Below are 17,008 nucleotides of genomic sequence, written 5' to 3'. Positions count from 1 at the left end.
AGAGAGAGAGAGAGAGAGAGAGAGAGAGAGAGAGAGAGAGAGAGAATTAGTCTCTTCTAAAAATAAGATTCTAATTGGTTTATCAATACCAAGTGGTCGGTCCCCAAAGCATATATTTTCAGGTAATACTAAATGGACCAATCAGCAGTTTGTTTTTATATATGTGTGCGTGCATGTGTGTGCCTGTGTGCCTGTGTGCATGTGCGTGTGCGAGTGTGTGTGTGTGTGTGTAAAACAGTTATAAAGAAAAAGAGGACATGGTTTAGAGAGGGGTACATGGGAGGAATTAAAGAGAGGGAATGGAAGAAGAAATGATATAATTATATTTTAATTAAAAATAAAAACACATAAATAAGCTAATTTATCTCTTAGAATTAAAATATCTAGGAACCATGAGTGAGGACAAAGTATGAGATTTGTTTTTAGAAACTGGATTAATTCTCTTAATTAATATGATTCTCCCCCAGTTTAATTCATTTTTCTGCAAAGAGCATAACTTCATTTTTCCTTATGGCTGAAAACAATTCAATTGTGTAATATACTACATTTTATTTCCACAATTCTCTCTTACTGGATACCTACGCTTGTTCTAAAATTTCACAATTGTGAATGGTGCTATAGTAAACATCAACGACGTACATTTATGTCTAATATAGTGATGTCCCACCCTTCAAATAAAATATTTAGAAGTGGTGTGTCTCAGTCATGTTGTTGACCCAGCTTTGGTTCAGAATGAATTTCTCTACTCATCTCCATAGAGAATAAACTAGTTTATGTTCCCATCAGTGATGTGTAAGATTCTGTTTTGTCCACATCCTTCCCTGCATATGTTGTTATTTGATACTCTGGCTGGAATATAACGAGATCTCACTGTAGTTTTAACTTGTACTTACTTCCCTGATGGGACTATAGTGAGGTTGAACTTTTTTTTTCATATGCTTATTATGAGTTAAATACAAGGTTCCTCTGTTATGTTATTTGGTGATTTTTGTCCCACACAAGATTAAGTATGTTACAAAGTAAATATGTGTCTCTCTCAGCATCAGCTATCCATGTCTAAGGTCCTGTACAACCATTTTTAAATGTTAAGTTAATTAATTCCTTGGGACATAGGGACTCCAGCTCTGCTCTCAGACCATTGCTGACTCCTAGGCTTATTCACCTGGTCTCACCTACAATATCCTTAGAGCCCTTTCACCTATTCAACTGAACTTGGGTTCCAGAGTTGATTTAAAAATTGCCTTTAGTCTGAGGTTGTTTGGCCTGGTGGCTGTAGCTTTTACAGTGCTCATAATTTTAAAAATAACAACAAAAATGAACTAAATTCTAACTTTTGTTTTATGTGATATCTGCACCGTAATATTAATATAATGCACAGAAATCACAGAAAAATAAACTAATAGGAGATAGATAAAAATAATAGACCTTCAAAGATCATAGACTATGGCAATCCTAGCTCTCAGATACTCTCCAGAACTAGACAGTTACAGAACATGATGAAATAGTTCATACCTTCTTGCAGGCTTTTATAGTGCTGGAAGGTGTTATAAAAACAATAGAAGAAAAGTAGTCATAAATCATACCAAACTGCAACGATTGGCTTGGTAAGATATGTCCAATGTTACAATAGTGGCATAAGCATTATGGTGATAATCAAACTTTCTGACGGGATTTAAATTCCTCAAGATGAAATCAATACATGGCACCATTATCAGGCCAAGAACCTACAGCAAACTAGTTAGAGGCCTTAGGGGAGAACCTCCTACCGTGATGCTGCTCAATGGACATCGTATTAATCCGATTCCTAAGTGCTTACCAAATACATACATCAATGCTTCTCTCAACTTCATCTGAAAAGCTTCTATTTGCAGTAGATGTCTATGAACAAAGTCAACTGCCCAAGGAGAGAATAAGAGACTATGGCATGCACATCATGCACAGCCCTGCAGGGATTGTGTATATCACATCTCCCTTCTTAAGGCTCCAGGGATCGATGCAGAAGAGGGGGAGAAAGGGTGTGAGAGCCAGAGGCAATAGATACCTACAAGGAAACAACGTCTTTAGCACACCATAAGGCATCGGGACATACGAATTCACAATGGTTGTGACAGCATGTGTGAAATCTGTGTGTGCCCAACCGGCACCGAATCCCAGCCAGAAGAGAGTTGGGCAATGGATTCCGTCCCTAGGTATGGAGTTACTGGGCAATGTCAGCGGGTGGGAAAGGGGGAGTGGATCTCCTAGTGAGGGGATTATGCACCAGTGGAAGATCACACATCCAGGTATATCTGGGCAGCACAAATGGGTTTTGAATTTTTTTAATGGGACCCAGGCGGCGGTAGCACACACCTTCAATCCCCAGCACTTGTGAGGCAGAGACAGGCAGATCACTGAGAAATCGAAGCCAGTCTGGTCCACAGAGTGAGTTCCGGGGAAGCCAGGGCTGTTACAGAGAGAAATCCTGTCTCAAAAAAGTAAGCAACAACAGATAGAGAACAGGGCAGATCTTGGAAGACTTAAGGACTGAATTGTATCAAACAACATTGATTGAAACTTAAAATTCTCAAAGAAGTAATAAAGAAAATGTGAAAAATGAAATAAATAAAAAAAACCTCTATATTTCTTCAGGTTGGGGAAGATAGGTATTTTAAAAACTCACACTGGGTTTTAAAAATGGAGTGGGGGGGAGGAGGAGAGGGAGGGAGTGGGGGATGGAACAATGTGGGGAGGAGGGGGAGGAAAATGGGAAATGGGGAGGAGGCGGAAATTTTTTTTTCAACAACTGAAAAAAAAATAAACAAAAAAAATAAAGAAAAAAAATGTTCTATGCTTTTGGCTTCTGCATGTGATTTAGAGCTAAGTTAGTTTCAATCTGTAACATTATAAAGATCATCCAGTTTCACAGTTATTGCATATGTCATATTATCTTACATTTATAAAGACACATATGTACACATATAAACATGCCCTTTACATATAAAGGTCATATTGTAAATGGTTGAAAATTTATGTGCTTATATCTATAATCCATGTCCAAACAGATATGTCTCTCAAAAATATTAAAACATGTGATTAGAAATGTTACACAAATGTAGTATTGTTTGTCCTCTGATTTCATTAATTATAAACTATATGATCTGTGGCCACAAACTTAGCTTGTCCTGTATGCTTGATACAGCTGCAGGCCTTTTTGGAAACATGCATGCATGGGCCAATAAACACATCTTTTAGGAATCATCTTGGAATGTATTTTTTTATTTAAGTTCCACTGAGAAACAACCATTCCTAGTCTGAATATTTATCCCATAGAATTTGGAGAATCCAAATTATTGTAGGTTAAAAATCTGCATTCCAATTACCAAAGTGAAAGAAGTCTGGAATGCAAATGTACGACAGAAGAGTTGACACAAGTTTATAAAGCTGGATTTGTACGGCTCAATTAAACAAAAGTAAAACTCTATCTTTCAAAATACTCCATTAGACAAAAGATGCTCAAAAACACACCTCAACCAAGTCTAGCAGCCTAGCCAGTATTTCTAAGCAAACATGAAGTAACTTAGTCTTAATAAATATCACCTACGCTGTGAGGGTAATTGTCAGTCTCAGCTATGGTAGAAAGTAGATATATTACCTTCCTTCGTTGTACATATTCTATTTGCTCAGTCTAAATGAAATAATGATATCTAGTTTGCCAAGATTTGAATAAACCCCCTAGAGAGGGTACCACAATCATTCACATTCCCTGTATCCAGTCAGTCACATGTTTTTAGTAGCTCTCAGTGCTACCAAAACTAAATAAAAATAATTATAAAATATAAAAGTTTAGGCATTTTAATCTCTATAAGTTTAACAAGTTGCTAAGTACGTTTATGCCAGTTTATAATGACAACCACAACTTTTTAACAACTGATGAATTTTGAAGGTAAGTTTTTATGAAGATTATCATATTCATAAAAAGAGTAGCTCTGAGCCTGGGAGATAATTGAAGTTGTATTATTTGTTTGTATATACTGAAGAGCCAGATGTCTTTCACCACACCATGACTGTGTAAACATTCTGACTTAAATACAAGCTTTTCAAGTCCATGAACATTACTTGTTTGTGTATTTAAGTAGTCTTCCCAAAGACTTATAGCATAGTTCCCTAATGAACTTTGAGACACAGACATGATTTTGGGACCCACAAGAAGCTGCCGAGGTTGACCTGTGATCACAGAGATTGTTCCACTCAGTGCTAAAGCATCTTGCTCCTTCCCAAGTGTAATCAATTTTCTGTGGTGCTTCAAATAATATATTCAACTCCTCAATTTTAATTAAGATTCCTTTTCTTGCTCCAAATTTAAATGATGTTCCGAAAGCATTTTTGTCAATTGATTTCTCATGTGAGAAATATAATTATGAACTCAGTTTTATTAGTGTCACATTCATATGTTCAAATAATAAAATTGTGAATAAAAATGAACAAGGCTCCAACACACATTTAAAATGTCTCATTCTGTAAGTCGAGCAGGGCAGTTCCAGAATGCACTGATACTGCATGAGTATTCTCACATTCGAAAGAACATAAGCATCTCTACGGTAGCCTGTAATCAGCTACCATAATAAAATCATCAGGAGACTTAGTGTAGGGAGAAAAGGGGAATGCCTTAACAAACACTCTGAGTCTGATATTTTAAAGCCTTAACCTACAGACGACTAAAACACGAATGTAAAAACTAGTCTTCAACCCATAATAAAATGAAGATACATCACTATGTTTATATGTCTAGGGAGTTGTGAAAAAGAAACGCATTCAAATGTTTGAAACTATCAGGGATGTTTTCAACAAGAAGGTCGGGCTCCATTCCAAAGTCTCGTAGTCCTCAAGAAGTATTGGGGTAATTGGAGCCATAGTGGTGACGTTGCTCTTGGCCCAGGTTTCTGGACCTTACCCGATGTTCCAACAGAGCCCCACCTTTCTCTGTGGTTAGCACCCGAGGGGAATAGTTCCTAGTCTCCACCTTCTCTTGTTACTCTAGCCATTTTCTAAACAACCATTCCCTAACCCTCTTCCACATTAAAATACCTCGAACTGTTTTATTTCCTAATCTTAAACTTGCACGACATACTATTTATACTGGTTTACTTTGTGGAATCAAGGAAAACAGAAAAAAAGAGAATCAAAGCTTGGCAACAGCTATGCTTGGCTGCACACTCGCCGGGTTCTCAGCGGTCGAAGTTGTTCACTGGACACCATTGCCTGTGTGCATATGAATTTGAAACCTTAAAGCCAACATTGGGATATTAACCGAGATACATAGGCTAGAGGAAAAATTATATTGATCAGGTCTATGTGTTTCTAATGAAAGGAATGAGCAACTTGCATCAGTATAGGACGGTAGCCAAGGAGAGTTAGGGGAGTTGCCAGTTCTGAAGTGCTGTTATAGGGAACCCCAGGTGGCGGCTGAGCCAGTGCAGAGGGAGCCATGCCGAGACTAAGAGTCATCTTTTAATTCTAAAGAAGAGGCGTTTCAGGAGCTCTGAACAAACATCCCCGTTGTTTCTGTTTTGCTGTCCTCCTAATGAGAATGGGAAAATTCATGCCACTGTTGAACAATATCCTAATAAGCCTTGACACTTTGCGTTAACAATATTGCCGAGGTGACTGGAGAGCGGCCATTCAGATATGAGCAATCCATAAACTCTGCAGAGTTTAGTTCTTTTTCAGATAACTTAGTGCTTTCATGTCAATATTAATCAGTATTGATAAATATCCCATCGGAGTCCTGGCTCAGTGTTCTGGCTCAACTATAGGAGTCAGAGCTATAATCTTTGAAGACATAACATTATCCATCCAAAAGATGGCTCTCGGTATAGGACAGAAAAGACTCAAAAGCTTCTCATGTATTTACTAGCTGTGTGATTTAGAGAAGGGTACATGAGCTCTCCAAGAATAAGTTTGCTCATGAGGACAGTTCGTTTTGCTAAGTGAAATTAGACAACATGCCTGTACATAGGTGTTTGGTGTGCGTTAATGTTAATTCCTCTCTTCTTTCCACTGTCTGTCACTCTGACCATGATTTACAAAAGAAATGCTTTTGAACTTAGAATGAGACATTCTAATGTGGGAAACTAGGAGCTACATAATGCCTACTTATAAAGTTTTACATCACTACAAATGTATGGAAAAATTTAGAGTATTAAAGTTTATAAAGCTAAGTATTTTAATCAAAGTTTATACAATTAAAAAGCTGTTAGATTGTATAGATTATTTTATGCATTTATTCTCTTCCTATATTAATAAAGAATGAAATATGTATCAGTTAAAATGTTTCTTTTCCAATAAATAGCTTATACTTTAATATTTCTGGCAATGACATGAACAATTTAGAACTTAATTGGTTAATGGCCTATTAGGAGGGTCTTTTCAGAGTGGGAAAACCTTCCTTGCATTGGATTCAGGATATGAAATCTAAGATTCCTGGAGCTATGAATATCCCTTAATCACCTGCATAGTTTTTCTTTTTTTAAAGTTTTTATTTGAAAGTCTTTTATTTCATTTTATTTACCAACCACAGTTTCCCCTCCCTCCCCTCCTCCTGCTTCCCCCATCTACCTTCCTCCCTCTTGAAATCCCCCATCCACTCCTCAGATAGGGTAAGGTTTCCCATTGAGAGTCAACAAAGTCTGGCAGATCAGGTTGAGGCAGGACCAGGTCCCTCCCCGCAGTAACAAGGCTAATTGAGCAAGGTAGCCCTCCATAGGGAATGGGCTCCAAAAAGCTAGGTCGTGCACTGCGGATAAATCCTGGTTCTACTGCCAGTGGCCCCACCGACTGCCCAAGCCCCAGAACTGTCACTCACTTTCAGAGGACCTAATTTGGTCCTATGCAGGATTTCCAGCTATCAGCCCATAATCAGTAAGCTCCCACTATCTCAAGTCAGCTGTCTCTGTGGATTTACCCATCATGATCTTGACCCCTTTGCTCATATAATCCCTCTGCCCTCTCTTTGTACTTCAGGAGCTTGGCCCCGTGCTTGGCCATGGATCTCTGCATCTGCTTCTTATCAGTTACTGGATGAAGGTTCTATGATGACGGCTAGGGCAGACATCAATCTGATTACAGGGCAAGGCCAATTTAGGCACCCTCTCCACTATTGCTAGGAGTCTTAGCTGGGGTCCTCCCTGTGGATCCTTCGCAGTTTCTCTAGCACCAGATTTCTCCGTAAGGCCATAAAGGCTCTCTCTATCAAGATATCTCTTTCCTAGCTCTCCATCTCTGTCCTTTCCCCAGCTTGACCACCCTGTTCCCTCATGTTCTCCTCCCCGCTCTCCTTCACCTCCCCCTGCTCCCAATTTACTCAGGATATGTATCTATTTCCCTTCTCAGGGGCCTCCAGCTGCATAGCTTTTCATCGCTGTCAGCTAATCAGATGATGCCAGCGAGAATTCTACCTAAAATGGGAGGACAGAGACACACAGGTTGGATCTGCTTCTATTTTGTCTTTGGGGAAAAAGCTTAGGGGTAGTAGTCACCGTGCGTTGTGCAGGACTAAAAGCTGTCTTTCCTCCAGTGGAACTTGCACACACATTTGGTGACTTATTTGTGGAAAAAGCAGCTTCTCTGAAAGCTGGTCCTTGCATAGGTAAAGTAAGAAGGCTACTTTACCTGGCTGAATAGAAGCTGGGAAGCACTCCAGTTCTCCATTCTGACTAGCCTGAAAAGGTAGAATCCTTGTGAAGTCTTTAATTGAATCAATTGTTGATCCTACATCAGACTTAACTTTTAATTACGCCAGGTGAGAAGCCCTACAGACTTTCCTAAACTCTTCATTTGTGCTGTGAAATCGTTGACTGCACTAAGCATTGATTTGGTCGCCTACTAGCTTGATCCCATCTGGCCCTCCCAACAGGGCTATTCAGTCACACGAGTGACATTTTAGAAGGCTCAACATTAGAAGATGCTATATTCCATGTTAAACATCTTATCACAAGTACAGCAATCATATTTTCAGAATGATATACCTCATGGTTCAGAAGTCTTTAAGTCACAACTCAACTCATTCCACATGCTAAGGAAGGGAGCAATTTTTAAAAATTGTAATTCTCATTATGTTTATTTTCTTATCCATTTACCGAGACTGGACCAGGTTTCAGAGTTTCGTGAATAGTGAAGGTAAATTTCAGGGGACACCAGAGTTATGATGGTATCTTTAACTTGACATTCATAGAAAAATTTGAAAGTACACGCACCACTGGTTTTTAATCCGGAAAGGCACTTAATCTAAACCTCATTCTTTATTTTTCCCTGAAGTGGCTGCTGCATTTGATATACTTTTAGCTTCCATGAGCTGTTTACACCTGCTTCATATCACCGGCGTTCCATCCTCGGAATAATTTAGTCCGTTGGAGGAACGGATTTGAATAATGACAAAGCAAGTCAGCAGAATCTGAAAACTGCAGAATTTTAGATGAATGAGAAAGAACCGTTTCACTTCATTTCAGCCGATTACCTCCCTCCTTCCAGGCACAAAAGCTAAATAAAACCTTGACCAAGGCCTCATGGGTAGTGAGTAGCAGAACCTCTACAACCAATGGCCCTGGTTCTGAGGTGAGTTTTCCCCCATAGCTCCATGATGACAAGCAGATAAAAGCGAAGGTTTCTTCTCCTTACTATGCATCTGCAATGCTAACTTGTAATGTACAGATAACTGTCGACTACTGCGCTTGACTGGAACCAGGATCTCCTTGTTAACCACCATCTCATCCAAGTGTGTCTGTAGTAGATGCTGATGGTCCAACTGCACTCCGTAGCCTTCAGGTTTTGCCTGCCTCCTGAGCTACTTACATGATTACCTCGTAACCTGGTTCAAATCACTGATGATGAAATTTTAGATTGATCGGACTTAATAGTCTTAACTCTCTCTCTCTCTCTCTCTCTCTCTCTCTCTCTCTCTCTCTCTCTCTCTCTCTCTGTGTGTGTCTGTCTCTGTCTCTGTCTCTCTCTGTCTCTCTCTCTCTCTCTCTGTCTCTCTCTCTCTCTTATAATTACAATAGAGACAAAGGCAAACCACATGAAAAAGTCAGATTAGAGTAAAGGAAAAAAATCAATGGAGTCAATACAAATGGAAATTTATGTGGTTGGGATAATCGGTAAAACTCCACTCTTAGTGTTGACTGCTTTTCTTTTGTGTTAGATGTATTCCTCTGTTTTAACACTGAAGACTTGTGGTGTCAAATGGAGAAGTCAATGTAATCATTTCTAACATTCCTTGACTTCAAATTCCAGGTAAGAATCTGAATCTAATAATTAAATTAAATGATTTAATTCAATTAAACGATGAATTTCTCACGTGTACACCATTCTCTCAAGTCAATTATTTACAGTCTAACCAAGACATATTTGGTTTTTTTTGCAATGACAAGAAAAAAGTGTAATTGATATGTAAGACTGTTTCTGCTTATTAAATATTAAGTATTCCCCATATGGTGGGAGAAAACATATCCCTTAGACTCAGAAACTAAGAGCAGAAACTAAACTTTTAAGATTCAGAACAGAACTGAAGTGTCAAGGTCCATAACTGCTCTGCCAGAAACTATATACGCAGTGGCAATAACTGGGAAGGAGAGCCTATCCACTTGGGCTGCCTTCGAGGATGCAGCGTCAGAGACTCATCATCCATGCTAGAGCTTATGTCTCTGATGTAGCTGCAGGTGAGTGGTCCAGGATCCTGTAAGCAACTCCAGTAAAGTCACTGCTTCCTTAGGAGTTTGAATGGAATTATGAGTTTTCTTTGTCATCACCGACATATCTGCTCACAAAGCCTCACAAAACACACACAAATACTTTTATGCATATGCCATCTGACTAAATCTTTATATTCTCAGAAAAAAGGTGATTAAGCTTAATCCACCTTTCTGTAAAATCATAATATTAATAAACACACCACAAAGAGGTCCATCTGAGAGAAAACGAACAGTTGCTTTGCAGCATCTGCTACTACACAGAACCCTTGAAATTTCTCCTTTGCCACTGAGACTTCCAGGACAGAATTTTAACTTCTCAAGAAATCTGCTTGATATGTGTAGTTTTTTTTTTAACTCTTTGGGGGCCTGCCACCCAGCTCCCAAATAAATACATGGAGACTTATTCCTACTTATGAATTCCTGGTTTTGCTTGGCGTGTTTCTAGCCAGCTTTTCTAGCATAAATTATCTCGTTTCTCTAGAACTACATTTTACTTCTGGACTTTTTACCTTTCTTTGTTCTAAATATTTTTTCCTTTTTACTCCATGGCTGGCTCTGTGGTTGTGAGATTGTGTGACTGTGTAGCTGTGTGGTTGTATGACTGTGTGGCTGTGTAGCTGTATGGTTGTATGACTGTGTGGCTGCGTGGCTGTGTAGCTGTATGGTTGTATGATTGTGTGGCTGTGTGGTTGTATGACTGTGGCTGTGTGGCTGTGTGGCTTTGTGGCTGTGTGGCTTTGTGGCTGTGTGGCTGGCCCTTGGCATCCTCCTTGCCTTCTTTTTTCACTCTACTCTTTGCTAGAGTTCTCCTGCTCTTTCTGCTCTCTGTCTGGCAGATCCGCCTAGCCCTCTACTGTCTAGATATTGACTGTCCAGTTCTTTACTACACTGATCAGGTGCTATAGGCGGGCACAGTAACAGCTTCACAGAGTTACACAAATGCAACATGAAAGAATGCAACACATCTTTGCATCATTAAACAAATGTTCCACAACATAAATGACTAGAACATATTTTAAACTAATATTCCACAATGCATTTGTTTATAGATTGTCTTCCCTTTTGGTCCCAGGTGTTGATAAGCATGTTTATTCAGCAATAATACTCATTTTTAATATTTAGTGCCAAATATAATTAGTCTCTTTTTAAAAATCAAGTTCATTTTCAAAGAACAAAAGGCTGGCAAGTTAATCTGAAATTGTTGTGAAGGAATATGATTCACACTCTAAAGGCAACTTCTGGTCCGAGGGTCTACGTTGATGAAAATAGTTTCTATTATTCCTAGTCTATATTGTAAAGAGACATTTTTACACACGAAGTAAGATAGGCTAGTGATACCATCTTAAAAGTTAATTACCAAAAAGACAGGATCATCATTTTTCAGTGAATAGAATTTCATTTAGTTGAAATGACCATGAATCTAACTAAGTTCGCTGCATATCTTTCAATAGGTTAGGACTGATCATTATGTGGCAAGTTGAACAATGGCAAGACATGCAAGCATATTGGTGGAAACATCCAATTCCCTTGAATTTTAATCAAACTATACTTCAAGTAATATTTATCATATATCTGTTCCAATATTGTTCGTATTGTCTCAGCTAAGACTCATCAACGTAGACTCTTACAATTTTAGCCTTGACAATTGCTTTACAAACTTAAGCCACGTAAATATATGAAAACATCAGTGTGATTTAAGCCTCAATACAATCTTCCAGATAGTATTTTCTTTCATATTTTAAGTCTATGTTTTACATCATATTTGGTTTTATGTAATAGTCTTTACTTTAGCTTTATTGATTTGTCTTTTACCTGGCGTATATTAGTATTCTACTCTTTAAATCCATTGAAGCTATTTCCCATTGAAACCCTCTCAACAAATGGCCGTGTTATCTTGAGAGAGCGCTGGAGCCATAGATAGCTCCCAGTTCATTTTGTAGCTTTAAGAGTCGGTCCGTAAAGCCATTCTCCACACCCTCCTGCTGCTGTCGTGCTCGGACAACAGCTGTGCCTAATGAACGTCAAGGAGGGAAAGGACCCAAGTGTTATCAATAAATTGTACTGATCATTTTACTCTTAATTAAGAAGCATAGTGAGATTAACTGTGGTTGGTTAGTCTCAAAGTTAAATATATACAATATCATGCCCGGTAGAATATTAAAAAAACAAGTAAACTCTGTTTTCTCCAACCATTAGGAAATGAATCCAACACTTTGGAGAATTTGTTTTCCAAACTTCCATATATACTTGTGTATCTACACTGTCTCAGGTATAGCTGCTGACTTAGCTCTGTAATTTAATATACTGAGATGAAACGACTCCGTGCACCTTCTAATAAATACTGGTAAGTCAGAGCTTTTCAAACTGCCCTTTATACACCATCAGAGTAATTGACATTCTGTGTGACAGATGCTCTAAATTCTTACTTTCTTTATTAGTTTGCATTTCTTTATTTACTCCTCATCTCAGTCTAAGCCACCACAGGCTTGTCTACTCATATTTTCCCCACGTCTACTTAAGTTCCCTCACGTAGAATCCTTAAAACAGAAATTTAATACTAGGAAATTGGTTTGTAGTCTCCATTTAAAAGCAATTATTTTTCACATTCAGTAGCCAGGGCTCCCTAAAACCTTACACTTCCCTCTATTAGTTGTATAATAAACAACATGAAACACTTAGGGAATGTCTTCAATGTAAGAACATTGAGACTGCATTGGGCTCTACACAAGGAGAGGCACAGTTTGTGAAGATCTTTCCTGTGTGCCTGGATCAGAAAGAATAGTGAATTGACGCCAGCAAACATGATGCCTGCAATAGTTTAGGGCTCCACATACTGTATGTAAAAAAATCATTATGCCTCCACGACTAGAGAGACAGCTTTTGTTTTTGTTTTGTTTGTTTGTTTTTGTTTGTTTTTGTTTTTGTTTTCAAGACAGGGTTTCTCTGTAGCTTTGGAGCCTGTCTTGGAACTAGCTGGCCTTGAACTCACAGAGGTCAAGAGTCTGCCTCTGCCTCTCCGAGTGCTGGGAATGAAAGCGTGGCGCCACCACCGCCCGGCTGAGATACAGCTGTTTAAATTAACTTTCTTAGCAATTCCGAGATAAAGTTCTAAGAAAACTAACTCAAAAGGCTAAATGTAATCAACCCTTGATTATGCAAACCAATTCATAAGATTTTATATTATTTCCAGTTAAAGGCCAGTAGAGACCTAGATTTCCCGCCCTCCTTCCCTTGATTAGCTAACGTGGCCATAGCTGGACACAGACCTTTTTAAGATGTCTATACAGAGGTCAATACTTACAACTGCCTTTCATTAAGTCTGGTGTATGTGGACATGGGGATGTGTGGACCCAAAATTCTAGGGCTCTTACACACGTGCTGAGCACTGAGCTCTAGAATTTGAGTTCAGATCCAGGATTTGCCTCTTCTTTTCTCCTAGTTGCACTTGTTGGGGCGATCCATGGAGGAGCTACAGTTGCTGAGTTAGATCCAGTTTTGTGAAGAAAACTACTCACTCCATCCACACGATCAAAAATTGATTACGCTTTTGTGTCTATGCACTTACCAAGGACAAATTTCTAGTGCCACTGCTTGATTAAACAAGAGGCGACCGTATTCACATTGATATATGTATGTATAGGAGCCATGATATAATTCTTAGCATATTTTCCTTTCCGTGTGGTCGGTTCATCAAATAATAAGACTTTATCGACCCAGGAGGATGTATAGGAAATGAGATTAACGAATGAATGCCATGATGGGCTGCATATACTCGGAAAGTTCCTAAGCAATGGTAGTACGTTTTATACTACTGGCAAATTTTATTGCATACTCTCTGAGAATGACTGAATACTTCATTAAAAGATATAATGAGTAAAGGAGACAGATTGTTCAGGACTGGCTCCTTGGCGTGAAAGCGTTTTTAATAGTATAAATCGGAATCATCTTTATATCAGATGTTTTTTCACTATTATGTCAAATTAAAAGCACTGAAAGAGAATGCTGTTATTGAAATTGGCTATTAGGAATGGTGGCTGCAAAATCAAAGAGCAATTGTTTCCTGATAATATTTAGATCCCTTGAGTTTCTAATGATCTCCTTTACAGGCATTGCTCAAGACTTCTAATTGAATTCATGACCTTGAACCAGAATCACATCTTGAAGCTCTCTAGGTTTACTAATAAATGCTGTCTTTTACCCTTATATTTATTTTTCCTTCATAGTCCTTCCTTGGTATACTAAAGAAAGATGCTTTAAAAGTTAATTAGCTAATGCAAAATTCCTCCCATTATCGTCATATTTAATTAAGAGTTTCTTCTTTATGGGGCCGTGCTAGCAAGGACGACAAGCCCTGAATGTCAGCTTCTTATCTAACGCGTTCCGCTTTGAAACATAACAGAGTGCCTGTACTGTTTTATTTAGTTCTCCTCTCTTTCGTGCCACAAAAGATAAATTTGCCTAGATACACCGACAGCATCAGGGCTTCAAAAGGGCGTCCATCCATCACCTTATACGCAGTTCAGTCTCTTCAATCCGTCTTCTGCCCATCACGAGATGTCAAACTCACGTGTTTGAGAGTATGCTTTCTCAGCATGCAGGTTCACAGCAAGAGTCCTGTGTCTACTCACTTACAGACATGCATTGAATAGGAATCGCTTTGACCAACAAGATAAAACTATCAAGTATTCTTGCTTAGTAATGGATGGTAAATATACTATGACAATATTCTGATGACCATTTGGTACCGACTGATGATGACAACATCCCACACATCCCCAGAGATGGAAACCCCCGGTGGTTACTGCTCTACCTTCACATTATGGTGTGTTTCAATATTTTAATAGAAGTTTTCATTTGTATCACTTTCGAAATGTTAGCGATTCAACTCTATGTATCAATTTTTTTGTCTTGTTTAATTTATTCTAATCAAAGATTCCTTGTAATGATAACGCATCAGAGCTCTTAGTTTTTAGTTTATTAATGTTTAGGATCTGACTCAATGAAACCCATACATGCACCAACACATCTGTATTTCTATAGTGTGGATAGGGTTGTGGCAGTTAAAATATTTCACTTGAAGAAAGTGGATTTTGGTACCTACCCAGGGTCTAGGATTGAGCTGGGATTCCTTTTTCTTTCCATTAATAGGGGAATGTCAAAAAGGCAGGAGCAGGGACTCAGAAGTTGTTTTACAAATTGTGTGAATTTACATGGTCTTCTCTTTTAAAGAAATTGTTAGAAACTGCACACAGAAGTCTAAGTTGGTGTATATCATCACCAGTTCCCAGAGAGTAGTGGAATATGCTGTTTGTTTTTCATAGTATTGTTATTATAGTCAGAAGATTCCCTGGTACAAAATCAGCCACGGATTCTGCTCATAATGGCTTCGGCCAAGGAATTTGTAGTCTCCTGGCTCCTGGTGTGAAGTTCTACCTCAGTCATGACTCAAGAATACTGAAGATCAGGCCTAGAATCACTATGATCAATACTAACATGAGCATAAATACCACACATCCCTGTAGGATTTTATTATACACCACAAAACCACAGTTAAAAGTTTTTGCAATTGCAGTTCCATATCTCAAATCTGATTCCAATGTCAACTGTCCATAAAATGTCTACATGACAATATTTTTCTTTTAAATGAATAATAAGCAGATAGCTGAGCAGTTCTCTGCTTATCACAGAAAGAAAAGGATGTGGGCCCTGGTACTCACATGGCACCGTGCGGAGGTAGAGGTTGTCACGGATGATTTGCTGAAGTTCGTGGTCAACAGAACCCTTCTGAAATCTTAAGTTGAGGTAGTGACGAAGATCCTTATCAACAATTCCTCCTAAAATAATAAAGTTTCTTTGTAAAAGATTTCAAGACATAAATAAGCATGCAACTTGATTCTATTATAAATACATTCAAAACATATAAAAGATGAATAATTTCTAGTCAGTCTTTTGATGTCTAAGGCATTTGTTACCATAACAAAGTAGTCTGCCTTCCATGTCCATACCCAGTAATTTGTGAATAGCTTTACTTTTCACTTAAAGTGTAGTTTTTATATTCATAGAGTATTAGTTACTACTGATCTATCATTGAATTATCCATAATGTATCTCATTACAGAGCTAAAAGTTATTTATTTCTTCAATTCCATTTCTTTTTCCCATAAACACAACTAATCACCATTTTAATTTCATTTCCTTGTATGAGATTGCTGCAGGCATCACAAAGAAGGGGGCCATACAATATTTAACCTTTGTTACTGGCTTATTTACTCAGCAAATGTCCTCTGAGTTTGAGAAAACTTTCAAGTTCTTTAAGGTTACTATGGAAATAAAGTGATGTAAAGAGTTGAAAGAAAAATGGCTACATAAATATTGATGATTTTCTTCCCTCCATGAAATAAATCAAAATGATTCCTCTGTTATGTAATATATGTGCCAAAGTTTTAGTGAGAAGTAAAGTTTGAATGGCTTTTCTTCATGGTCATCAAATAATTGAAGTATGTTTGGTACTATAATTTAAAGAAAAAGTAGAGTATGCCTGGGAAAAGCATTAAGTTTAAATTAATGATAAATTTATTAAATTATGAATATTAATCTTAAGAGTCTTTCTAGTTCCAAACTGTAGAGACTAAATTAAAAAACAGAATGCTGGGGCATCTCGAGATAGTCGGCAGCTAAGAGAAAGGTCACTGCTCTCGTGAAGGACCCAGGTTTGGTTCTCAGTACACACGTTATCCACAACTGACTCCATATGCTCTTGCACACATGTGGCTCACACAGTCTCATGCAGGCACACACACACACACATAATAAAAAATAATTGTTTTATTTAAAACTAAAATATAAGCAAGAATACCATAAACTCTTATCTTTTCCAGCACTAATATTCAAGTCAATGAAATGCAACTGCAGTTCTTGATTGACAATTTGACTACATCGACAACTGACTCAGGGTACACCTCTGAAGGTGATTTTCTTAATTAAATCTATTTACTTGGGAAGACCTATCCTGAATCCAGATCTTTTGAGGTGGAAAGATCCACCTTAAATGAACCATACTTTCTGGTGGCAACATCTGAAAAGGACATGGAAGAAGGAAGCTCTTTCTTGTGTCACTGGCATTAGAGACTACTTCTTTGGAATTATGAGGTAAGACACAATCAGACTTGTGGGCTGAACAACTGCAGGCATTTTGGATTTTCTGTTGGGAGATAGCCATTGTTGGACGAGCCAGACCACAGCTTGTAAGCCACTATAACAGATTCTTATATCCATATATATATA

General features: G+C 38.2%; 1 protein-coding gene across 2 annotated transcripts in view; it reads right to left on the bottom strand.

Moving 5' to 3' along the window:
• The window catches only part of Magi2 (membrane associated guanylate kinase, WW and PDZ domain containing 2), a 1,234,898-nt gene that overhangs the window by 851,336 nt on the left and 366,554 nt on the right, over positions 1-17,008 (bottom strand). For both annotated transcript variants that reach the window (XM_050139790.1, XM_050139791.1), the window contains exon 2: positions 15,443-15,559. In XM_050139790.1, coding sequence (XP_049995747.1) covers positions 15,443-15,559 — 117 coding nt within the window. The remainder of the gene's footprint in view (positions 1-15,442; positions 15,560-17,008) is intronic.

This window comes from Alexandromys fortis, unplaced genomic scaffold (genome assembly GCF_014885135.2).
Source record: "Alexandromys fortis isolate MF-2015 unplaced genomic scaffold, M_Fortis_MF-2015_v1.1 scaffold_38, whole genome shotgun sequence".
Taxonomy (NCBI): Eukaryota; Metazoa; Chordata; class Mammalia; order Rodentia; family Cricetidae; genus Alexandromys; species Alexandromys fortis.
Note: the sequence above shows the minus strand (reverse complement) of the source record. Positions and strands in the feature narration are given on the sequence as shown.